The 25,106-nt window shown below is 51.1% G+C and overlaps 1 protein-coding gene across 13 annotated transcripts in view; it reads right to left on the bottom strand.

The window, feature by feature from the left end:
• Jakmip3 (Janus kinase and microtubule interacting protein 3) overlaps nucleotides 1-25,106 on the bottom strand; it is a 146,466-nt gene that overhangs the window by 12,926 nt on the left and 108,434 nt on the right. For 8 of the 13 annotated variants that reach the window (XM_013503117.1, XM_013503116.1, XM_013503115.1 and 5 more), the window contains 14 exons: nucleotides 24,776-24,907; nucleotides 23,925-24,053; nucleotides 21,895-21,978; nucleotides 20,137-20,199; nucleotides 18,092-18,190; nucleotides 16,834-16,932; nucleotides 16,699-16,758; nucleotides 13,830-13,895; nucleotides 13,012-13,080; nucleotides 12,844-12,921; nucleotides 10,758-10,961; nucleotides 9,594-9,659; nucleotides 7,337-7,378; nucleotides 5,885-6,894 (listed from right to left, as the gene is read on the bottom strand). In XM_013503117.1, the coding sequence (XP_013358571.1) occupies nucleotides 6,571-6,894; nucleotides 7,337-7,378; nucleotides 9,594-9,659; nucleotides 10,758-10,961; nucleotides 12,844-12,921; nucleotides 13,012-13,080; nucleotides 13,830-13,895; nucleotides 16,699-16,758; nucleotides 16,834-16,932; nucleotides 18,092-18,190; nucleotides 20,137-20,199; nucleotides 21,895-21,978; nucleotides 23,925-24,053; nucleotides 24,776-24,907 (1,515 nt within the window). In that variant the 3' untranslated portion in view covers nucleotides 5,885-6,570. Of the gene's footprint in view, nucleotides 1-5,884; nucleotides 6,895-7,336; nucleotides 7,410-9,593; nucleotides 9,660-10,757; nucleotides 10,962-12,843; nucleotides 12,922-13,011; nucleotides 13,081-13,829; nucleotides 13,896-16,698; nucleotides 16,759-16,833; nucleotides 16,933-18,091; nucleotides 18,191-20,136; nucleotides 20,200-21,894; nucleotides 21,979-23,924; nucleotides 24,054-24,775; nucleotides 24,908-25,106 lie in introns of those variants that run through there. The other 5 variants (XM_013503119.1, XM_013503120.1, XM_013503122.1 and 2 more) reach the window with 5 other exon arrangements.

The following is a 25,106-nucleotide window of genomic DNA, read 5'->3' as shown; positions in this document are numbered from 1 at the left end:
TGGGCCACAGCACAGTGTAAGCTGCCTGGGACCGAGCTTAGAAGGCAGGGGCAGCTCATTGGCATTCAGGCACTGGCTCCATTAGGAGCTGTAAATCTGAGTTCGCCGACAGTTAATGTAATGCACTTCCAGCTTCCAGACCCTCAGCTGGAACAGGCAGTCCCTGGAGATCCAGCCCCATCCCCCAGAACCAAATGGGAACCAGATAGCTTGGCTCCATCAGCATGAAGATGCCACTGGTAGCAGCTCTCTTACCCCTCTGTCTCCCGGTGTGCAGCAATGCAGTGGGGGCATCCTGCCAGGATGTGTTGACCCCAAAGATAGGGCTTGGTGCAGTCAAGCAGAAGGGCTTAATCAGGGGATGAAGAGTTTTATACAGTAGGCGGGGGACAAGGACAAAGAGGAACAGATATCCACAAGAAATGAACTTCTACCTACATTGTGCCCAAGAGAAAAAATTAGGTCAAAATGAATCACAGCTATTTTAAATGTAAGATATCAAATTATAACATTCCAGGAGGAAATACAGGAGAAAACATTTTTCACTTGGTGTAAGGCGATGTTTCTGTTTGTTTTCTTCAACACCAACTATTATAAAGGTTGATAAAACACAAACTATTATAAAGGTTGATAGATTAGGTTTCATCAAAATTAAGAACTCCTCTTCACAAGCCACTCTCAAAAGAACAAAAAGACAGAAGAGGGACTTGGAGAAAATGACTTTGAATAGATACTCACAAAGAGAATATGTTGTTGGAACACAAAAAAAGGGCTCAACATAATTAGTAAATCTGAGTCTGCTGACAGCTAATGTGCTGACATACTTCAAGTTTCCAGACCAATTAGAAATACCAATTAAAATACCAATTAGAAATACCAATTAAAACCAAACAAGATACTGCTACTCCCCTCTTAGAAGGAACAAAAAATAAAACTAAAAACAACTCAAAACCCAAATTGAGTATAAATGAGGATGCAGAGCAACAGGAACTCTGATGGAAAATGCTTTGAAAAACAGTTTCTTATAAAATGAAACACAGGCTTAGCATGTGAGCCAACAATCCCAGTTCTAGATCTTTACCCACGAGAAACGAAAGCCCACATTCACATGAAAACCTGCACACAAATGCTTGTGGCAGTTCTACTCATAATAACCTCAAACTGGAAGCAATCCAGGCGTCCTTCCGTTAGAAACTGGCTGCATAGCAATACCCGCATGTACTTGGAGCGCTACCCAGGAGCAAAAGGGAACAAACTGCCAGCTCACACAATAGCACAAAGGAGTTTGAAGTGGGTTTCACTAAATGAACAAAGTCAGACCCAAAGCTACATACTGTATGATTTCATTCATAGGACTTGGGAATGGCAAAACTGGAAGGATGGCAAACAGATCAGAGCTGGAAGGACAGATGTGACTGCAGAGGATAGCAAGACAGAGTTGGGGGCGCCAGTCTATGTGTGTCAGGATTGTGCTGATGGATTCATGCACTATACATGTGTCAAAATCTGAAGACCCACAACCAGTACAGCACAAATAGAAAACTTCACCATGTGTAAGTTTAGTTTAAAAATCAGCATGTGGTATAAATAGAGTAAAAGCCACAACAAAGGAACCTAACTGTTTTATGAGCAAGTAGCATAAGTACCTTTCAGAGAGTGGGAAAGAAAAGGACGGAACTAAGTTCTTTTTGTGCACAATATTTTATCTGGACACTGTGAGGCTAAGGACAAACAGACGAGTACACAAATACTCTAGTTAGTGAATTTGTCTCTTACAGGGAATGGATTGGTAATTCTGAAGCAACTAGGGTACACTTGGGTTGAAAAAATCAGCAAACATATTGCAGATAATGAGAGCTGAGTATCCCACCACCTTCAAAGGAAGAAGCTATAAGGAAGGAAGGAAAAGAGGAGGACAGAATAAACTTTGTATTGTTGGTCTGGAATTGGAGGTATCATTATGAACTCATGGTCTTATAGCAGATGACACAGCAGATGATAGATAAATGGATAGTTTTTTAATTGGTAGCTATAGATGTGTAGAGAGAGATAGATAATGGATGGATGATAGGTAGATGATGGATGAATAAATGATGGTAAATAGCTAGCTAGACAAACAAATGAGTGGGTGTGCATAAGTTGGAACATGTACATATATTTCCAATCTCTATCCCTGAGAGGGTCCGGAGATGATGCCAACCCTGTAGCACTGAGCACACCTAGGTCTAGAGATCTTGGTTTCTAAATACTATTCTCCAACAAACGGAATCAGCGCTTGTTGGTGAAAGGGTAAACTCTAGGCCTGGCACAGGGACAGTGCAAGACCTAAGAGCCCGCAGCACTTTGTGGTGAGAAAATGTAAGGAAAGGGCAAGTCAGAGGATCACAGGCACCACCTGAAAAAGCACTCAAAGGCTCCAGCTGCAGCATTTAAGTGATAAAATAATCAGTGGTTGTATTGGATTATAACCCACAGAATAAATTATGTAGCCATGAGTCCATGCAGATAGCAGTAACTGGACAAATAAAGAAATGAGAAAGAAGGGACAGGTCTTTACAGAAAAATTCTACTTAATAAAATGGAAAGAATGGGGCTAGAAAGTTCCCATGAGAATACCACAGTCATCATTGTTTCAGGAAAGATCCACTGATGGGTGCTAAAATTAGCGGGCAAAATTCTAAGGAGAGAGAATATTTGCATGGTCTTTATGTATCTCTCCCCATTATATATATTAATTACCAAGGGCGCTTTCGAGGTGGAGAATCCGGCAATCTTCCCTTTAACAAAGCCATCAAAGATAAAATGCAGTGACCTCAAGCACCCCCTAGTGTGGTGCATGAAGGTCATTACTCCTGAATTATTCTGGCCAAAAATGCATAACTTCAAGCTAATCCTGGGAAAGCGGGAGACAAATCAAATTAAGGCACATTCTGGCTCATTCTCATCAAAGTGTCAAGGTCAAGAATAATGGAGGAAAAACTAGATCACTGTCACTGATTGAAGAGATAGAGACATCCTTCAAACTCAGGCTGGAGACTTATGACCTGACTGTCATAGAAGAAAACCCCAGAAAGACAACAGCAGCCTCAGGTTGGACACCCATAACCCAGCTCTGCAGCCGCCATGCAGGAGCCTCAGGAGGTAGCTCTGCTCTCCTCACCTGACTGAACACGCAGTCAGAGGCACTGCCAGTACCAGCAGCCTGCTCCTGGGAGCTGCTGGGCAGCAACACAGAAATCAGGCTTTCTGCGCACTGGTCCTGTTCCTGTCCTATCAGAGGTAATTACCAGCCCTCACTGAGCATCCGGAGCTGATGCTGCTGCCGGCCGCAAATGGATGGCTTGGTGCCAACTGACATGCGTACTGGTTTTTTTCCTGCTTGATCTAGTGCTTCAGAGCTATCACTCTGATCCTTAAGGGTGGCAGCTGGCCCGGGAGAAAATTCCCTTCACCCTGTATAGTCCCCATCCCGGATCTAGGATTGAGCCCTTCTCCAAAGAGCAATGGAAAATGCTCGCCTTTTGAGGGCGTCTGACCCTGGCCCCCAGGCGCCTCTGCAGATGTCAGCCACTGAGCCTAAAGGTGACCATCCAGCAGGTCTCCACTGCGCCTGTAACACCCTACTGTCCTTCCTTGAGTACTGATGGCCTCTCCACCCTGACCACAAGGTGAGCACCCCAAGAATAGGAATGGTCTGAGTCACCACTGGCTCCAGAACCCACAAAATGACTCTGAACAGGGAAGCTGTCACCAATGTCCTGGTCCTGGAGATAGGGGAGGACATCTGTGAATGGGGCTTAGCCTGGCCCTTGGTCTGGATCTCCTCCACTTGGAACCTGCTCAGGCTTTGGGTGCAGAGAGGCTTTCCAAGTCCTTGAGGTCCACCTGCTCCACACTTTGTGAGTGAGAGCCACAGCCTGGTCTGTTAGGGGCTGGAGAATGAGATACCAATGGGACAGGTGTGCCCTGCCACTTTTGGGGGCCTCCCTAGTTGGTCTGACTGCACTGTGTCACACAGTGCTGATCTGTGTTTGTTGTTCTTCACCTGGCCACAGGTGACCTTTGAAGCCTGAGGCATGATAATATGAGAGTAAGACTCATTGCTGAGTAATTAGAAGGACACAGGCTTCTTGCAGAAGTTCTAAAAGGCAGAGCTGAGTGCCTGTCAGTCAGTGGGAAGCAAAGTAGGTCAGAGCTTGTTAGGCCAGAGTGCCCTCGTGTGGCTCATGGTGGCATCGCTGGGACAGCCAGACTGCCTCCTCCCTTCTAGAGCAAATCTCTTAAGAGCTTTCTGGCTAGGGTTGTGCCCATGCACTGAGGGACACGGGGGCCACATACTGCCCTGTACCAGGGGCCCAACCCACACTCACAACCATGATTTTAGGCAAGATGTACTTCTACAAACGTGCCAGAATGCAGTTGAAAAATGAGGAAATGTCACCCACCCCCTTCTGAATGGGCAGGTCTTAAATCCTCATGCTGTTTTCACACCAATGTGCCTCTGAGGGAACAGGAGCATAGGCCATTCTGGAGTCCCTTGTGCAGCCTTTTCCAGTGGCCCTTTGTTGGGGTGTGGGTGGGGAGGGGCAGAATTTGCTGAATAACCCCAAGGAACAAATGGATCCCACACAAAGACCGGGTCTGCCAACGACACTCTCACTTAGGAAATACGCTTATAAAGACAAGCTCAGTGACAAGGGTGCCCCGCCTACATCCTGAGCCTCATTTCCTGCTGGGGGGACTACTAGAGTGGACAGACAAACAGCGTGGGTGACACAGAGCCCAACGGCCACACTTATGTCCATAAGAACCAGAGAAAACATACACACAGGAGAAAGTACTTTGATGGGCCAGGTGGGATCTCTCTTTTTGCTTTTCTCCACAACTTGGGGGAATTGGCTGGGCTGTACAGTGTGTAGTGTATGGAGCTCTTGCTTCATCACTGCATGTCCCACAGTCCCCACCCCCATGTCCAGTGGCAGCTCTTACCACATTCTGAGGAAAACTACAGGCTCTGTCCCATCAGCTGGGACAGCTCACCACCCTACCCCGGCGGCCACCATACCTCTCAGGGGCTAAGGAAGGCTGTGCTAAGTGGGCCACAGATGCAAATGTCCCTCACCCAAACCCCCTTCTATGGCTTGGGGGTAGTTCTCAGCTTTCTTGCAGGAGGACCCTGAGGGGGCCGTAGGGGGTGGAGTCTCCCTTCACATCAGGGCCCAGCCCAGAATCTGCATTTATAGCACATGCTAAGTTGTGGTGGAGGGAAACCGTTGTTTTCTGTCATGCAGTAGCTGCTTTGCGATCCACAGAGCAGCATGTGGGTGGGTGGATCAGTGGGAAATGCTTCCTGTTTGGAGGAATCAGGGAAGAACTGGCCTCGCTATTCTTCAGTTCAGCGCATCACTGCCTGCAGAGTACAGGAAAGTCCCTGCTTAGGGCCACAGGCAGAATTCTGCGTGACATAAAGGAGGAAACCTCCTTTGTTGGGGGTTCAGGGAGCAGGATGGGGTGGAGCCCACGCAGGCAGAAAGAGCCAGGCCCAGGGTGGATATGGCGCCACCTGGGCAGCTCATTGGGTTTTCTACAGGGCATTTGCAGGTGCCTGAGGGTCCAGGTCAGCCTAAGGAGAGAAGGTGGAGGCCACATGTGTGCAGACTATGGTCCAAAGGTGAAAAATGGAGAAGCTCTGTACTTCACCATCTAGGCAGACACCCCAGATCCCCACCATCTCCCAGCCTAGACAGTCATCCTGGGCTCCCCTGTCAGGGGTTGAAAGGACATATTCAACTGAGCAGAAGGAGCAGGCATATTTCCCTGCATGGGGTCACCAATCAGAGCGGAAGGAGAGGCTCTCCCTCGTAGATGGACGTCACTGCCTCACCTGCAGGCCACTGGACTCCAGGCGCCCTTCTTGCATCCGCAGAACCACAGGCATACTGTGTATCCTCACCTGGGCCCTGCTCCTGTGTGCGAAGGTTCTGGACCAGGCCATCTTTGGCCACCCCTGGCCACGTGCAGCCCTCAGGCCCAGCTGGCCTGCTGTGGAGCTTCCAGGCTACGTATACCGGGTGCCCCAGGCATCTGTGGTTTCTGGGGCTGTGCGGTCACATCCGTGTTCTCTGGCATCAGGCTTCTTTCCGGTTGCTCTGCAGCCTCATCTCATGTCAGCTTACAGCGCTCCTCATCCCTCTTCTGGTCCCACTGTACTTCTGGTCTGTGGTTTGTCATGAGCTTTTGGCCTTCCAGTCTCCAGGTGAGATGAGGAGGCCAGAAGTAGCCAAAGCTCTCATCTGTCCCCAGAACGAGGGTGGGTGTGAGATTTGTCCACCAGTGAGTGCTTAGGAGTGAGTCACAGCATCACTGTGCACTCAAGGTGTCACAGAGAACCCTCCTGGGGCTGTCCCCAGTGAACCCTCCCGGTTCCCCTGAACGGAGGTTGCCACTGAAGTCAGTCTTCATTTTGTTATTGGGGATGAGCTTGGGTTGTTTCTGAAGCTCTTCCTTGGAGGACACTGACAGTTACTATGGTAACCAGGAGGAGGGCTTGCTCCTGCATTGGAGCGGCTCTTACCCCTGCTTGGCAGGGAACATCACACATCCCCATGACTGGGATGGAGGCTGCCTTGTGAGAAGAGGGCCAGGGGCCAGCAGCCAAGGCCAGGCCTGTCTTAGAGAAGCCCCAGCCAGCAAAGATAGTTCTGATTCTAGCTCATCCCAAGTGGACAGAGGCCCCCACTCAAGGCTCTGCTTCCCCCTCATCCTGCACAGGACAGCTGCACGATGATCAAACCCTTTGGGGTCTTCGGGCATGAGACACAATGTCCCATTTTGTTGCCAGCATCCACTGCTCTCTGGTCCTGCTGGAGGATAGGGGTATGGCTCCACGGGAGGCTGGAAGAAAAGAGAAGCAAAGTACAGCAGTCAGAAGGATGAGGGGCTGCACAAGAGGGTGCCCACTGCTCCGTGGGACGGGTCCTTTGGCACCCACTGAAAGGTAGGGCCCAAGGACTAAGACAAAAAATGACACTGCAGTCCAAGTGTCTTCTCATCTGGCCCGGGATGGAAGCAGTGACTAAGTCAGGTGTGTGGCCTTTGTCTGCAGGTACATTCTGCAGCTCCATGGATGGAATCAGCTTGTCTGGACCCAATCCCCAGGGAGGGACGTCTGTGCTCTGAAGGGCACAATGGTCTTCTAACAAGCCCTCCGCAGGCCCCAGGGAGTGGTCTTCCTGCTTCCCAGACGGCCGGCAGCTGCCCGACCAGCAAGGGCCCCAGGGCCTCCCCAGAAGCAAAGTGGGACCTTGCCAGAAAACTCCAGCCACGAAGTACTCACCTCATCGGGGTGCCAAGAGCAGCTATGACCAGAGAATGAAAGCTAGGGAGAAAAATAAGAACAAAAATAAAAACTGAAAAAGAAAGGGGAGGAGGATGGAGAAACAGGAGGAAAGAGAAAGGAAAAAAGAGTTTGTAGTGTTTCTGGCAAGAAATGACATGGCTACAGACAGAGCAAGACACAGCAGCCAGCTGGGAGGAGCAGGCACGGTCAGGACACGTGTGAGGGGTACTGTGAGCAGCCCCGGGTCTAGGGTGACACGCTGCCACCCCTAGGGACATGTCAGGGACGGGCACTATCCTGAGCCAGGATGTGAGCACAGTTGGGGGCTCCAGGCCCAGCCCAGCCCCAGCACGGCAAGGTGAGCCAATTCCTCTTGGGATCAGGAGCTCATGTGGGGGATACTATGGGTTAAGGGTGATGATGACAGCCTGGTGGAAAGACATCCCAAGGGCCCAACAAATACAAGCATGCTGGTGACAGCAATTTGGTCCTGACAACACCCTGCGCAGATTTCACACTTTGAAGCTTTGTTTTCTCTTTTGAGGGGTGGGGTGGGGCCAGAGCAATACGGACACAGGAGAATATCTGGCAATGGCAGGATTCCCTGCAATCAAAGAACTACTTTCGCTAAATTTAAAAAACAAATATCTGACTTAAAAATGTTCCACTGCTTAATACGAATACATGCCCTCTAAAACACAAAACACACATTTGGTGTGGGGAGACTTTGGTTTCTTCAAGCTTAAATGCTGAGAACTGCATCCCTTCCGAGCATCCGTATGCCCACCAGACGCTTGCCCATGTGACCTGGTGGCTGGGGGCTGCTGAGTCCCTGCTGCAAAGCTTGTTGTGCAGGTTGTGCTCTGCAAAGCTCTAGCTGTTCCTCACAGTGGATTTGCACGTGTACAAGAAGGTTGCTGGGTGGATGACGGTAAAGTGCCCAACAGATGGGGAAGTTTAGGTCATTGCTGAGGTGGGGTGGGCAGGGCTGCAGTGGGTGGAAGGAAGACCCAGTGGCTAGCTGAAAGGGAACCTCTGTTAGGAGGGGCCTGTCTCTCCTGGATAGCAGATTCTCTTGGATTTTCCTCAGTCCTGCTGAGGTGCTGCCCGTAGGCCATTCTGCCCAAATCTCAAATTCCTGTTTTCTCTAGAAGGTGCAAGACAGGCAGGTGGGTCCCACCAGTGTTTAGTGGGAACTGGTCACTTTGGTGAGATCTAACCCACAGGCAGAAACAATCGCTGAGGAAACATCTGTCTCTGGAAATTACTGGGCCACCCCAAATCACATACAGAAGAACTGCTCTGCAAGCGAGCCATTCCCATGGGAGTCGATCTCTGGGTGTGCTTCTCCATCTTGGTCTGGGGAGCCCAGTCAGTCAACACAAGTGGACAGATGCCTGTGAGCCCAGTCTTACAGAGCCCAGAGTCCTGAACAAGAGGCTTGAGCATGTGGCCCAACGACAGTGCACTTTAGCACACAGGGCTTCTGAACCTGGAGACAATTTCTGCAAGGGTTACTGGGAAGAGGTGCTGTTTCATGGGCGGTGGTTCTCAGGGTCCACAGCCCACCTTTCAGGGACTTGCTCTTCAGACCAATGCACTTAACTTGAGTGGCAGATGCTTTGGTTCTGTCCAGGCCACTGATAAAGGAGCACTAGGTGATGGGTTGTTATGGTTGGGATCTAAAACGTCCCCCCAGAGGCTCATGTATTCAGAAGTGAGGCTTTTGGAAGGTGACTGGATCATGAACGCTCTAACTTCATCAGTGGATTAACACATTGATGGATTCATAAGTTCATGGGAGGTGATAGAAATAGAAGATGAGGTCTAGTGAAAGAGAGTGAATCATGGGGCATGAATTGGGGACTGTATCTGAACCCTCCGAAATCATGAGCTAAAATAAGTCTTCCCTCCTATGAGTTGATTTTCTCAGGTATTTTGTTATAGCTGAAGAAAGGGAACACATTAGTCCAACACCACAGCTCCAGAGGGAAAACTGAGGCCACAAGAGGCATAGTTTCTCTAAAGCTACAGGATTGGATTGTGGGAAGGGCTCCTGGTGCCCAGCCCGACTGATGCCTCTTTCTGCTCACACTACCCACGCAGGCAGAGGCCTCCTGTTCACTCATCACAGGCCAAGTCTATCTACTGCCCTGAGTCAAGGGCTGAATGACTCTGAATGGAAGTGATCTTGTGTTCTTTTATCCATAAGCTCCATGGATAGGACAAGCCCTGAAAATTACATTTATTTTACCTTTTCTTCCAGTTCTTTAATTTGTCTCTTCTGAGCTTCTATTCTTTCTTCTAACTCTTTAATTCTCTGTAACGTTAAAAGGAAGAAAATCTTCAGTAATCAGGGTATTTGGGAAACTAAGCCAAAAAAAAAGCCTTTCAAGATTGTCTTTCATTTGTTTGGTGAACAAATAGCCATAGAGTATCTAGCATACTGTGGCCGTGCTGAACAAATCTAGCATCCTGCGGCTGTGGCTAATAAGGCACACATAGCTGTCCCCAGTTCCCATCTTTGCTCCAAAGAGAGCAGAAGGCCTTCCCCATAGCTATACCTCCTGCGGCAGAAATAATATCCTTTTGACTCCTATAGATAAAAAATCATAATGCCCAAGGGCAAAGACTCAGTCCAGCATCCTTCCCCAAGTCACTGCAGCAGAGAAAAGGACGGCTACAGGTCACAAACACTGTCCCTCAGGAAAACTTTCCTTCTGAGGGTGAGGCCTGGGACTGTGGAAGAAGGTGAGTGGTGACCACAACCCGTCCGATGGAGCAAGGGGACTGCAGGTGACCGTGCTCCCCTGACCCTTCTGGAGACCCAGAAGCTGATAAATAAAGGGACGGTCAGCACATGTCCTGATAGCCAATGCGTCCTCTGTCAGATGCTGGCCCACTGTCACAGTAAGCTAGGGTACTGTGTGGTAGTTTATCTGCATCTACTACCTGAACCTTTGCTTGTGGGTGTTCTCAGCATGGAACACATCTGCAGAAGCCACTTCTAGGCCAGGTGGCACAACAGAGAGCTAGTGTGTGCGTCAACATCAGGGCCATCCAGCCTACCAGTATTTCTCACATCCTGTTAAAACTGAACTAGACAGTGGGCCCGGGCCTACTGGCTGTATCCCCAGACAATGTTCTTACCACAGGGGCCAGTGCCACAGAGAAGAAGTAAAAGCCAGTGACCCAAAATAGGGGAAATATCACCCACAGGCTTCAGAAACACCACCAGCAGGCAGGCAGTCTAGCCAGAGGGTGGGGACACGAGTGTGGCCATGAAAGGGTGTGGTTGTCAGAGGGTGTAGTCATGGGCATGGCCACCGCAGATTTGGCCATTGGGAAGGCTGGGCCATGGGAAGGTCTGGCCCTCGTCTTTGGAGCCAGCCCTCCTGACCTGCACCAGTCCACATACCTGCTGCGCTAGCTGCAGCAGCTCCATGCGCTCCCGCAGGATCTGTGCATCCCGCTCCCGCAGCTCGCTCATGACTTGGCGCTTCCACTGCTCCACCGCCACCTTGAGCTTCTCGCGCTCCTCTTCTGACAGCAGCTCTGCCACTTTGGCCCCAGCCTCTTGCTGCAGGGCATCATACAGCATGGCTTCCAGCTCCAGGATGTGCTGGGGGCCAAAGGGAAGTACATTAGTCCTCCTCTTCTCCCCCAGCCTTCCCCAGGGCTGGACAGGCCTACCTTTCAGGACATGCAGGGGAGGCCAGGTTGCCCATGGCAACAGTGTGCCCATGGGTCTCTTGGGGAAGGACCTGGAGCCCCAGATCTAGGGATGCCCCCATCCAGCAGAAGACAGTGGGCAGTGATGGGGAACATTTTAGAGCTTTCAATGATACAGCAGCCTGCTGCATTACACATGCCATGGGTTCGCCACCACAGCCTTAGGAGAGGAGAAGCTGAGCTGTGAAGTCTGGAAGACAGGGAAGCCTCCAGTCGGGCTTATGCCCTGGCACAGTGGGCGGGAGAAGGACCGAGTTCTGAGGGATCAGAGAAGTGGGTGGTCCCAGCTCTGGGCCAAGGGCAGCATGGCCAGAATGTGTTCCAGGGCCACAGTAAGACAGGAAAGGACACCACGAGGGGCCAGTGTCACAGAGAAGAACTGAAAGCTGCTTCCCAACACTCCAGCTCAGGATTGAGACCTCCATGGATGGAGTGAAAATGACTTGCTATACCTCAGCTGCCAAACACCGCTTTTCATAAATCCCCAGGGTGCATCACTTCAGTCTGGAGGACTTTTAAACTTTCTCTCTTGGAAACTTTTTGATACAGTCTTTGAAAAAACCATTAAAAGCCATTCATCTTTGAAAATTCTCATTAAGATTCTCATTTTGATGGGCCCTTTCTTCCCATCAAAAATGTCATATATTCAGAAATGGATGGTCTCTTCCGGCAAAATGATTATGAAACTTCGTCTTAGTAGAAATTTAAGAAATTTTTAAAAAAACCTTTTGAGCTTCAGCTAGACTGTATTGTTAACAGCCACAAAATAAACTGTCCCTTTGTGTTCATGGTCCTGCATCAATTGCCATTTCTCAGAGTAAAAGAGCTTAGGCTGCTTAACAAGCCCTATAGCTCACTCTCTCTCTCTCCCTCTTTCTTTCTCTCTCTCTCTCTCTCTCTGCCCCATGTGCCCCTGCCATGATACCATGTTGGGATGTAGAGAGAAGACCCCCCCACCAAAGTACACACAGGCTCATCTGATCTTGGACTTTAGGCCTTTAGAACTGTGAGCTGAATAAACCTTTTATTGGTACACTATTCAACCTCTGGTATTTTGTTATAGCAATAGAACACAGACTAATACAAATGCCCATGAAGCATCTCTGTGCTCTCAGTGTAAGCCCCAAGTGGGGCTTTCACCTTTAGGTTTATCAGTAGGGAAAATGGTTTCCCAAGGGGCAACAGGATATGCAGTACAGATAAAATCTGCATTCCTCCAAATGGTAGGTAAATAAAGCAGAGTTCTTCATGAAATGATGCTACTTTTCAACATGCAGCTATGTACAATTACAGTAATACCTCTGTTCACAAAAGCTTTTATTTGCAAGCAATTTGATTCACAAACAAAAGCAGTCAGCAAAATTTTGCTTCTGTTTGCAAACTGCATCGGGTGACAAACACAACCACAGTTGTGTTCCCCACATAAACATAACCACAGCCGTCTTCCCCCAAATTGTAAAACAAATTAAGTTTGTAAACCAAAGTACTACTGTGATTTGTAAGTGCACCATTTTCCAGCTAATTTTATTTTATCAACTCATTTCACATATCCATGCAGGCTCTCATGTGCCTGCGCTTTCAAAGCCTTTGTTGAGAGTGTGGTAAAACACCCTCAGAATTCACAGATAAAGGCATTTTGGTGGAGAGCAGCAGAGAGTGACCCTGTACTGAGCTTGGGCACTTCCTGACAGCGTACTGAGCCCTGGCCCATGAAGGTATCTGAAAGACATACCTCTGGGATGTGAGCAAACCCCTACCTTTATTTCTCTCACCTTGTGGGCTTGGTCTAGGGCCTGCTTCCTGTAGTCCAGCTCTTCATCCAGGTAGCCCTTCTGTTTACTGAACAGCTCCTGAAACAAAAGTCAACCTGAGTCTTGGCCTCAGGTACCCAGGCCTAAAGATGCTGAGCTGCATGGATACCTGGGGGAGGCACTACCAACCTTCTCACTCTCCAGATCCACCATCTTCCGCTGCAGTGCTGACTCAGTCTCTTCAATCCGTTGGAGCCACTGGGCACAAGCAGAATGAGTAGGTGACAGTGACCCCTTGGTTCCCCCACACAGGCCTGGACAATACCACCCCCTTCCCTGGCTCCATGGGGACAGCCTGGGAGAGGATGGAGGAAGGCTGGAGTCAAGGAGGGGAGTTGGAGCTGGGTTGGGACCTTGGGACGAATGCACCACTCTTGTCCTGGCCCCACCTGTCCACCCTTCTGAGCATCTAGGAATTCTGCCCCTACACCTTCCTCAGGAGTGGAGAGATACTGGTTTGGGGTGCAGCAGGAGCAGACACATCTATGGAGCTCTGCCAGGAGAGGTGGGGAAGGCTGGCTCATTTCCTTGAACCCCTATTTGCCCAGAGCATCCCTTCCCCCTGTTGCTGGAGGTCTGACAGTGACCCACATGGTGGGCCTGGGAGGTGGGCAAAGAGTGGGCTGTTGGTCTGGGCAGCCCCAAGAGGAGGGCTGGCAGGTCAGTGAGGGAGAGAGGACAGTTTTACAGATACTACACAGCTTCCAGACTTTGAGAAAAGAACAAGGCAGGGCTGATAGTGGCAACGTCTGGCTGAACCTGCTTTGCAGAGGTGCACAGTGCACGCTATCTGACCTGTGTGCACCTGTCTCCAAGGCAGACAGGACTTAGTGGGCCCTCAGACCCCGTGGCCCCCTCCTTCCAGGAAGAACATCTTCTGTGCCCTGAGCAGGGCTGAGCAGGGACGGGGTCAGCCCTCTCCCCAGTATCCACACAGTTGCTGTTACCTTCTCTGCCAAGGTCAAGACTGTCCTGGCTTGTATGACAACCACTTGCTCTTCATTGGTCAGGTTCTGCACCCAAAAGCAAAAAACAGGCATAGTTAGAAGCAGTGCCTTCCCAAGTTGGGGTTGAATGATGGATGCATGGTGAGGCTGATGGGACAGATGCAAGGGGGATGGGGCTACAGCTAAAAGATGCTTTTACTGAAACATCCTCCTGGCACCTCTGACACTCTTTGTCCTTGATCTGTTCACTTGGGAGACACTGTCCATTTCATCCTGTCACTGCTAGAACCACAGAGGTCTATGGGAACAGCTAGGGCACACTCACTAGCACGGAGACCTTGACTGCATCTCGGTGATAAGAGCTTCCCCATTCTGTACCTCTCCTGACCTGTTTAAAGCCAGTACTTTTCATCTAAAGCATCAAGGGAAGATCAAGTGTCCATGACTGTGAGATGGTTCTAATCCCTGGCATTTCTATCATTTTTTCTGCATGTTTTATTCATATTTTGTCTTTCAGGCCATAGTCAGTCTGGCTTTAGGGCCAGATGAGCATCCTCCTAAGATGTGGGCACTTCGTACAATCACCCCCACTGCCCCTTGCGTCAGGATCTGGCTGCCTGGCCCCTGTGCATGGGACACCAGGAATCGGAGGACATGAGGGGCAGAAGCTGGAGCAGGAGGAGGCCCTTGTTCAACCACAGAACCTCCCTGATTCGGATCAGGTCTCAGAACACCCTCTTTGTGCCATTCTCTTCCTAGAGGGTGAGATATCTCTTGCTTTCCTCTACCTCCAGTCAAAACAAGGTCTCTCAAGTGGGGGCTGGTGACTAACAGCTATAGGTATGAAGCCAGCTGGGGTGGGCATGGTGCTCATCTGCTGGGGCTAGGGTTGGGCCTGGTGCTTTGGAAGCCCTCTAGGCTGCTGACAGCTCCCCCCTCGCAGGACAGAGCTGCACAGATTACAGGTGTCCCCCATACTTCATCCGCTGGGCAGGAGAATGGAGTGGGGATGGCTGAGCAAGTGGCTTCAGTGTGACTAAGGCCATCAAACTGGATGAGGATAAAAACCCAAGCATAGTCAGAGCAGGCTGTTAGGCCCCCAGCATCCCCCTTGGTCAGCAGCCTGGCCTCCGGATTCCCTAGGGTCCTTTGCCTCAGCAAAGCTCCATCTGCTCTGCCTTACACCCCTTCCTTCCTTCCCCAAGTGATCTGGCCCTGCAGCCCAAGTGGGGCGGCATGAGTGGTGCCACTTGCTAGGGAAGTTGGGCCTCAATTCTGTACCCTGAGGCCTTGGATCCTGAGGAAACTGAGGCAGGTAGGAGCCACTCAGGGGTTCAGGTTTCCATGAAAGTGACCATAGCCTTCACTGGGGCTGGTCTGAATGTGGCAGCCTTAGCCCTAGCATGCCCTGGCTGCAGGGGACAGTCACGCATTTCCTCACAGCCACTTTGTGCTCCAAGAGAGGACCTGCAGGCTCAGACTCCAAGGAGCATAGCTGTGGGTCATAAGGTACATATGAAGTTTGCCTGAGCAGGACTGCCTGGTCAAAAATGAAGGGATGCCCCTCTGGCCAATCAGCAGGAACTGCCAGGAGTCTCTACAGGGTCTCCTGAATGTAAAACCTGGCCATAGGCCCTCCAGTCCCCAAGTTCATCTATCTTTGTGCTGTGTAAGAGTGACCCCAGAGGCTGCTGCGATAGTTCCAGGGCAGTCATGCTTGGCTTTGCTCCTGAGTGGCCAGCTACAAGGTGGGAGAGGAGCCCTGAAACAGGACTGGTCAGAACTATCACCTTAACTCTGCCACTACATCAGATCTGTGAGCCTGGCCAGATGCCTTCTCTGCTCTCAGCTTCACCAGCTGTGAATCAGGGGTTTCCCAGTATGACTCCAAAGAACCCATGATGGGGACTGATTCCTATGATTGGATCCCAAAGCATATTGCACCCACAGGCATCCCTACTCTTGGGTATGGTGGTGCTTCACTACCTGTGGCCATGACGGACCACCAGGTCTGGTGAGGAGCAGATACAGCCAGAACAGCCTCCTCGCAGGATGCCTCTTCCCATTTTGCTCCTCACTATTCCCCAGGAAATGGGTGAGCAAGGAGGCAAAGGATTCCTGTCCTAGGAAGGCCCTGCACAGAGACCTGGGAGAGTGAGTGTGGGAAGATGGATAGAGGATGGAAGGATGGATGGGTGGGTGGATGGATGGATGGATGACAGAGGATGAAGAATGAATGCATGGTGGATGGAAGGTGGATGGATGAATGAATGGATGATGAAGAGGAGGGAAGAAGGGAAGAGGAGAGGGAGGGAGAGAAGGAGGAGGAATGAATGGATAGATGGCAAAAGATGGACAAACAGATGGTAGGATGGTGGATGGAGGATGGGAGGAAGGGGTGCAGTTACTTTGCCCACTTAGTAATTAATACTCTTTCAAGAAATTTGCTGTCAAAATTGGAACTCTGCCCCAAACAAGATTTGTGGATTATTTATAGTCTACTTCTTCCCCCAAACCAAGGAAATGGGAACCCCCTAAAGTCTTGGTTCCTAGAGCAACATCTCCCATCCCCACTGGGAGTATGGAGAGCTGAAAGTGAGCTCAGAAACTGAGAACATAGTACTGGACGTATCATTAGCTGGAAGACACAGCAAAGGCCCTGATGGCACAAGAACAATATGAGAGATTTCTCTAAATGCAGGGTGCTTGTTTCAAGCAAGCTCTGGGCCTGACTGGCAGTGGAAGTGGGTCTGTGGGCAGGGTGGCCTAGGTGGGACTGCAGTGAGACTCACAGGGGCCCCTGGACCACAAAGGGCTGGGCTGAGGTGGCCGGCATGAAGAGCATGCACAAGTCAGGAGAGCAACATACACTTACGGCGTTATCCCCCAGGATGTCCAGCTTCTTCATTAGCTCTGTAACCAGGATGTCCTAGGAGGCAAAGAGAGGGACACGTGAGCAGCAGCCAGGTGAGACTGTGCAGGCAGAGGCAGGAGAGGGCATTACCGTCACGCCTTCAGCCTCGCAGTACACCTGGAGGGGGCTCTTCCCATCCACGAAGGGTGTGTGGTGGAAGTTGATGGCAGGCGATTTCCTCTCCCTCTCCTAAGACAGAGAGCAGAGGCTGGGCATGGTGGGCTGTTCTCACCCCGCCTCCTCCCTCCACGTAATGCTGTGTGGGGGCTCAGGGGACATGGTCCACAACCACACAAGGAGGAGTCAGCATGGTGTTTCTGAAAACCAAACCCCTGCAGATGCCTTGATGGCAGAAACCTCATTGAACTTGCCCAAGAGGACCATCCCTGTGTGTTTGCTCACTCCAGATGGATATGGGGATCCTGGTATCATCATGCTCTGGCTGTTTGCGGGGACCACCCAGAGCCATTTGCTCATGCCCTGGCAAAGGGGGCTGTCAGGAGGCCCAGGGGAGAGGCCAAACATGGGCAGTGACCCACGGCCCTGTCAGAGCAAGTCATCTACATAGCATGGCCACACTATCCTCCTACCCCAGGGAGGTGAACGGGAGAACTCTGAGAAGCAGATCCATCTGGACTCTGAGTTGGCTTCAGCCCGCTAGACCTAGATGGAGGCTAGAGCATGTAGGGTGACCATTCGGGGTAATGCCTGCACAGCGCTGCTCAGGCTACCTCCTCTGGGCCTCGCAGAGGGGCCACACTGCCTGGTCACAGTGGAAGGTGAGTTTGGTGACATGGCCACCCACACCCAGTCTGACCTTCCCTGAAGGATTCTTGCTCCCTCCTTCCCTTCTCTGCAGGTCTTGGGGGCCAGGGATGGTAGGGCACACAGCTGAAAGGTGCCTGACCACTGCATGGCACCCTCTGCTACTACTCAGAGGCTTCTATGAGCAAGAAATAAATGTCTGCTGGGCTAACCACTGAGGTCTGGGCGCGGTCCCTGCCACTCATCACCACCAGTGCCACTCCAGCCAGTGACAGGCTGAGAACATCGTCCTGACTGTTGAGGCCCCGCAGATCCCGACACAGACACTGGTCTTTTGTGTGTTTTGCTTTGCTTTTGTTTTCCCTTTATGATGCTGAGTTCCATGCTTGCACCTCAGGTTACATTCACTTTGCCTCGCTGGCTCCACCCCTCCTAGGAGATGCAGTTTACAGCACTTGCCCCTTTCCTCTCCAGCCTGGCCTTTTGGGTTGCTGTTCAAAAGCTCATAAGGATTCAGAGGTCCAAGGAAGGCAGCCAACCTCAGGGCCTTGTGGCTGGGGCAGCTCAGTCCCACAGCCTGTACCTCGAGCTCCAGGATCCTGAACTCCAGCAGTTCGTTCTGATCCTTTGCGTCCTGGACATCATGCTTGAGTCGGGCCTCCTCCATCTCCATTTGTTTTATCTGAAAATTAGAAGATGATCAGACTGAAAAGGGACCTAGTTCTCTTTCACTAGAGGGTATGTGAGGCCAGCTCCCTTGCTTTTTGCACAGCCGCTGTCTGTCCACGGGGACAGCTGACTGGCCTGGCACATAGTCCTGGAACATCTTCATACTGCTTGTAGCTCTGAGCATTCAGTCCAGCCTAGGTTTGGGTCTGAGCTGGTGAGACTGGACAAACCTTCACACCTTAGATAAATGGAGCAGGAGGTGCAGGATAGGCAGGGACAGCTGTAGTGAGCAGGCAAGCCGTGAAGCCCAAGAAGAAGCCATGAGAAAGATGTGGGGAACGGAGGGGCTATCAAGGCATCTGTGTATGGTTCCTGGAATCAGGTTGGCCCTGAGCACAAGACACTGTTGTCTGATGGGAGGACCAGGGTTGAGGATGCCTGGTCCTGCTCCAGAATTGATGTGGCTGGTTCAGGGACTTTTTCAACAGATCTGGTAATGAGTGAATGTGATATGGAGGCCCACGGCTTCAGAAAAGCAAACATGATACAGCCCGCAGCGTACATCTTCAGCAGCTTCGTGAGGGCAGGCTGTGACTGTGGGCTGTGTCCTTGCCCCCCAGAACCACACTTGAGGGACTGAGGGGCCTGCTCTGACGCTCAGAAGATGGGCAGGATGAGTGGAGGAGCACTGGCTTCCTGTGTGTGAGCTGATTCAGGTGGGTGCTGGATAGCTCCTCAGTGCCAGCTGTTACCCGGCCTCGCTGCAGTGGTGAAGCACCTACAGGGCCAGGAATATGACCCTGTACACAGCATAGCCAGAGAAGCATACAGGTTTTAAGCATGCATGTGAGTGTGCATGCACACAGTGTTTATTTGTGTATGGGTTAAAGTGTGCATGTGAACATTTAAATGTGCATGTGTTTGAGTATGTGTGTGTGAGTGCATGTGAGCATCTCCATGAGCGAGCTGGCATTTAAGGATCACGTGTGTGTGTGTGTGTGTGTGTGTGTGTGTACATGTGAGAGTTTGGGTGTGCACCTTGGAGTATGCAGTGATGATGAAGTCTCCCACATGAACTTTGAGATTCCCATCACCCATTCTGTGTCTGGACCCATAGAACCACTGCCTCTCCCCTCATTCCATACTACGTACCCCACTTAGATGGTCCTGAGCTGCTCAGATGTGGTCTAAGAAATCACTCGCAGCCTCAGACCCTCAGTGCTTTGAACCTGTTCTTTAACCAGCTCATGGGATGGGCTGAACTAAGGAGATGGCATGATATCAAAGGCAGATGTCCCTAGACTGTAAGTCATGCTTATCCTGGTTTGTGCAAGTCTTGTAGAAGGCGTGGTGTTCCCAGGCAGAAGCTAATGCACTAATAGCCTGGCTGTACACCATATTTTCTCACTCATCTTAATCAGAGAAAATATTCTAACCGATAAATCCCAGCCTGGGAGTGGGGAGAAGTGACAGCATTCTTGGAGCTTCTCTTCATCCAAAGGCCAAGAGAACCCATAAGTGACCCTGCCAGGTGTTTCCCTAGTCAAAGTAGAAACATAATCACTCAGCCAGAAATAAAAACCCAGGTTCATCTGTGGACTCTCAAAGGGGCTGTTCCCTGAGGACCATTCAGCCTTTGTGATGAACATTCCCTACCCCAGGGATGACACCAGGAGTTTCAGAAAGGCAACTCTTTCCAAAGATTCGCTAATCATCTATGGAACCCATCAGTGCAGCAGACCACAAATCAAGACATACTGCAGACACAGGGCTCTGCTGGACTTGGAGGAAAGGCCCTGTTCCTTCCCTCCAGTAGACAGAGGAGTAGCTGAGTTCAGGCTCCCAAAGATGAGCCACTGAGAACTGGCAACCTCTGCCGAGCCCATGGCCACTCCACAGGACCGCCCTGTGCCCCATGAGTGCAGGCGCGTCTTGCACAGGGCTTGGGCTTGGGCATACCTTTTCTACAAGCTCCTGATTTCTTCGATACAGTGCTTGCTTCTCTTCAATCCATTTCATATCCTTGAAAGCAGAATTGAAATAAAGACATAAATACACAGCAGAAGAGCATAAAGCCATATGCACATCATGATTGCCCAGAGTGGAGAATGACTACACCAGCTTCTGAAATATCCCCTAGTGACAGTTTATGGTGCACAGAGAATGGAAACCAGTGGGTCTGCCTGTCTCCTTGAGAATCCTGCACTTCAGGAGGATGTTTCAAGGGTGTCCTATGCCACCACACAGATAGCACCCAGAGCCCCAGGCCAGGTGCCCAGGAACACATAGTACACAGCATGGACATTGCTGGTCCAGGAGATCCTGACATGGGGCCAGTGAGGACTCAGGTTGTGAAGGAGACCAGGGGGCAGGTGGAAGAGGATGGAACACCTAAGCTGGAGTCCTGTCCACTCAGACCAAGACACAGGCAGATGGCAAGAAGGAATGGAGGCCTCCTGACCCTGTCTGAAGGTTCCATTTGGCAGGAAACCCAGTGCACCTGGCAGATACTCTTCTACCGGGACACCCTCTTATCTGCTTTGCCACCAGTGACATTTTAAATTTTAAAGCAGTGTTGGGAGGAGAGCTGGTTGCCCCTGATAGTGGCTTCATTGCACAGTTCTTGCCCACAGAGACAGCTTCAAGGTGTGGTCAAGTCTGGAGGATTCATTTTGCCAAGGAATGAGGTATCGTAGCCTCCTCCCCTTTTGAGTTCCGACCTCCCTGGCCACTTTTCTTTTCTCAACACAAACAATAGGATGCAGGATCTTGGACATGACCCTAAACATTAGATGGAGCCTTAGGAATGCGCCTGCGACATCTGAGCTGGGGTCACCCATTGGTCAACAAGGGCAGTGCATGGTGTATTTCAAGTGCCACTGCCAAAAGCCCATGTGCCTGGTTTTCTGGAGGGTGGATAAGTGTCAGCTAAACAGAGAGGTATGCAGTGCTGAATTCCAGGGTGTTGGCAATGTGGCCTGGCCACTGTTCTCAGTATCCTTTTGTCTGTCCATCTATCAGTTAACAAGTGAAGAACACCATGGACCTGGCACAGGGCAGGACAGAGCCCAGGGAAACATGTCCCAACTCTCAGAACGTTCTCAAAGCTTTCCCCACCCGACACAGACGTCCTCCAGCCTTGTCTCAGGCCCAGTAAGTCAGAATGTGATACTCAGGCCCTGAGGCCACTGAGAACAGATGTCCCCCATGGGACCTGAAGAACCCAGAGGTGGTTGGTGTACAGTAGTGTGGAGAGGGACACCCTCCTATCTGGTGACAAGCTACTGGCAAAGCATGTAACCTGCCCTCTGGTCACCTTTACCAGGAGCCCCAGAGCAGGAAGTCTATTGTTCCTGCCAGATACAGCTTAGGCTTTTCCCTTTGGAGTCCACAGAAGGGCTGCAGGACCTAAAATCCTGGCCCTAACTCAGAGGATTAATGAACTATGCCATGGTCAACCCAGGAGAGACTTTGTCCCATGGTTGGCAGATTCCCACTTGCATGGAATTCCTTCCAGCATTTAGAATTTTTATTGTCGTGGGATACCCGATAGTGCACACTAAAGCTACTAATTTTCAGCATGTGTTGAATAATTCCTACCCAGGTCCCTCCATCCTCCTGGATAAGAGGCTTTGTAGCCCCTAAGGGCCAGTTCTTCCCAAGACTCCCCAGGCCAGAGGACGCCAGCACCCATGAGCACCACTGGGAGGAGCTCACCTGCCCCTGCTCGGCCAGTGCCTTCTCCAGGTCCTCCACCCGTGTCTGTGCCCTCTGCACCTCTGCTTGAAGCTGCTCACGAGTCTGTAGGACAGGAGCAAAGACACATCAAATTTTCCCTAACAGCCAGGACAGATAGACAGGCTCAGAGGGACGCGGGCTTTAGGATACTGCCTCAGGTCTAGCTACTGAGAAGTGACTGTCCTCTCCATTAAAGGGACATTTCCAGGAAAGGAAGAACTTTGAAGCTGTGCAAGTGAGTGCTCTCACCTAAGGCATAGCAGAAAATGTCTGTGGACTAGTTCTGAGAGCTTCTTAGGTGAAACCCTTGTTTACAGGGTGAAACAAGTGACAAGGACGCCTGGGCCTGTGTGCTGAGCCTGCTGGTGCTGGACACACCAGTGTGAAGGGCCTTCTGAGATGAACGGTGGAAGCTCACAATCATGCTGCTGCCAGCCTGGGGTTCACTGCTGTGTCTGCACCTTACTTCCCCAGATCCTGTCCCTCATTTGGAGGATGAGCTCCATGATTTATAAGGGAGCCCCTGAGTTGGAAAGTTCCTCCTGGACACCACCTGGGCTTGCGACCAGGTCAAGCTGCTCTTTCTTCATTTAATTTGTTCTCCCCAGATCCACAACAGGAACATTTTACCCCATGGGTATCCCTGCTCTCTCTGGGTGCAGTGCCTGGGGCAAATGAGCACTGGACTGCAGGGTATAGGGGCTGAGGTCCATCACCCCGGAAAGGCAGAGCCAAATGTGTGGCTCATAGTCTTAGGATGATTAAGCCCTAAGACGGAGCCCTGGTCCCCAACCCTCGGGATGACTGAGACAGAGACTATCTCTGGCATTTTACTTTATCCTAATATCATGCAAAATTTAAATTAAAAAAAATTAAAGAGGGAACATCAAATTCCCTTTTTATGCAGCAAAATATTCTGTCCATTTTCCTGCTTCTCAGTTCAGGGGAGGGGAAGTCTCCTTCACAGACAGGCAAGCCTTCGCCCACCAGGAGCACTGAGGGGGCACACCAGGGCAAGGCCTTTGCTTCAAGACGTCACAACAGGTGACCTTAATGAAATTTCCAGAAAGCATCAGGGGACACCTTTCCAGATTAGCGGGGTAGTCAGGAGGCTCCCTGACAGCAGCTAGGAGGATGCATCTGGAGTAGGGGGTACTATTACTGTCCCCTCACCTGAGAGATCTGTCCTCTACCCAGACCACAACCTTAAGTTGCAGAATCACCAGGTGATGATGCCTCTTCCCCTGCAGAGTGGTTAGGGGGAGCAGAACTGCCTGCAATGTCAGATGCCACCACTGCCTGCTCAGGAGGTCCCTCACCTCTCTAGGCAGAGGCCTGTGTCCCTAGGTGGTGCTCCAGCCACAGCACCTTTCCCTGGTAAGCCTATATTCCCGTTGGAGCAGCAAGGGAACTCCTTCCCTCCTCCCCCATGTGGCCTGGTACTGCCCCTGGAGACCAGCAGAGGGCGCCCGCCAGCCCCATTTTCCAGCCTTTCCTGGATGCCAGCCACTCGCTCTGGGCATGTCCAGGGAAAGAACACTGCTGCTCCACAAGGCAGGCCCTGAGCTCAAGACTTGGATGAATGAACAATCTCAGCAGGTTAAAAATAAAAAAAATAAAAAACAACTAAGCTCGAATGCTGCCCCTAGTTTATCTGTGCCTCCTTGTTATGGAAACTTCCTAAGGGCATTCCTGCAGGTTTGGGCAAAAGATGACTTTGTCTTAGGGTTTTACAGGCTCCATGTGCACTGGCCACAGCTCTTGGCAGAGACAGATGTGGCTCTTGAAGGACCCTCACCCTCATCAGCCTGGGATGTCCCAGCTGGGGGCTCCACAAACCCTAGCTTTTAATGGCCTCAGTGAGCATCGTCAAGGACTGGCACTAACGGTGAGGGAAGGGGCTTGGCCTGCAATCTGGGCACACACAGTGTGCCTTCCCGGGCCACAGGGGATAAGCAGGAAGGAGCTGAGCGGGAGCCGGAACATCGTGGAGTAGAAGTCATTTAGACCTTAACTTCTCGCTCTGCATCCAGGGTTCCTCCAACCTGCTCCTGCAGCAGGGCATAGGCTCGCTGCAGCGCCTGGTACTCCATGGTCAGCTGGCGGAACCGCAGCTCCGTCTCTTCCTTGGCCATGCCCTGGGTAGCCACACAGCACCACATGCACACAGAGAGAGAGGCGCGTTAGCGTAGGCCCCACACCACAGCTGTCACCACACCTGGACAGCCAGCGCTCTTATTCTTCCCAGAGAGGTGGAAAGGAGGAGTGTTGCTGGCAGCATGAGGGAGGAAGGAGTTGGGGGGAGGCCCTCTGTAGCATGTGGGGAGGGGCACGCTTTGGAGAAGGCTCCTCTGGAGGTGATCTCTGAGCCTGAGCTGGCCATGCAAAGGCAAGGGTGAACTTTGTGGGTTGGTGACCAGTGGCTGGAGGCTCAGCTGGGGCTTGCACTTGCCAGTCTGTCTACTCTGACCTACTGGACCCACTGTTGCTGACCAGGATCCCACATGGCTCTGCTCTGAAGAAATGTGTGATGGGGAGTGTGCTGGGGTTTGGGGAAAAGTATAGAACCAAACAACACATTTCTTTCAGGCCTGTCCATCCCAGGCTTGCTCTGGCAGAGTTATCTGTAGGATGGTCCTTCTAGGTGCAGTGACATCTGTGATCCCAGGGACAGGCAGGTACGAATAGGTCCGTTGTTGCCTTAAAGGAGTCCCTACGGCCCTAGGGTTGTGATAGTGGGCCATGTCCAGGAGTGACCAAGCTCAGAAATCCTGCTCTGGTTCTATCTCATGACCCATTCTGCCACTATGTCCCATGAGAGCTGGCAAGTCCAAGAACTGCTTCGGAAATCCCAAGTTACCTCCTCCAAGTCATCGTCTGGTGTGCAAGGGGTCTGGTCTGTCCTGTCAGTTTGATAAGAGATGGAAGAACCGTCGGATTCCAAGGAAGCTTCTTCATCATATCCAAAGAAAGTCTCCACGACAACTGGCTTCTGACCAAAATGTGACATGTTAATGCTTGACCAACAGTACTAGGCCTTTCCCCACCTTCTTGTTGCCCATGGTTGTGCAGGCCATGGCTGTGAAGTTGTCCACCCACTGCATGGCCCCGCCCTGAATGCACTGCTGCCTTTGTCTGAATCTGGTAGGGGGGGCTGCCTCTCACAGGGCCAGATGGTGTGAGCACATCAT

The sequence above is a fragment of the Chinchilla lanigera genome, unplaced genomic scaffold (genome assembly GCF_000276665.1).
Source record: "Chinchilla lanigera isolate Chin_1 unplaced genomic scaffold, ChiLan1.0 scaffold00076, whole genome shotgun sequence".
In the NCBI taxonomy this organism is placed as follows: Eukaryota; Metazoa; Chordata; class Mammalia; order Rodentia; family Chinchillidae; genus Chinchilla; species Chinchilla lanigera.
This window is presented reverse-complemented; position numbering and strand designations above follow the sequence as displayed.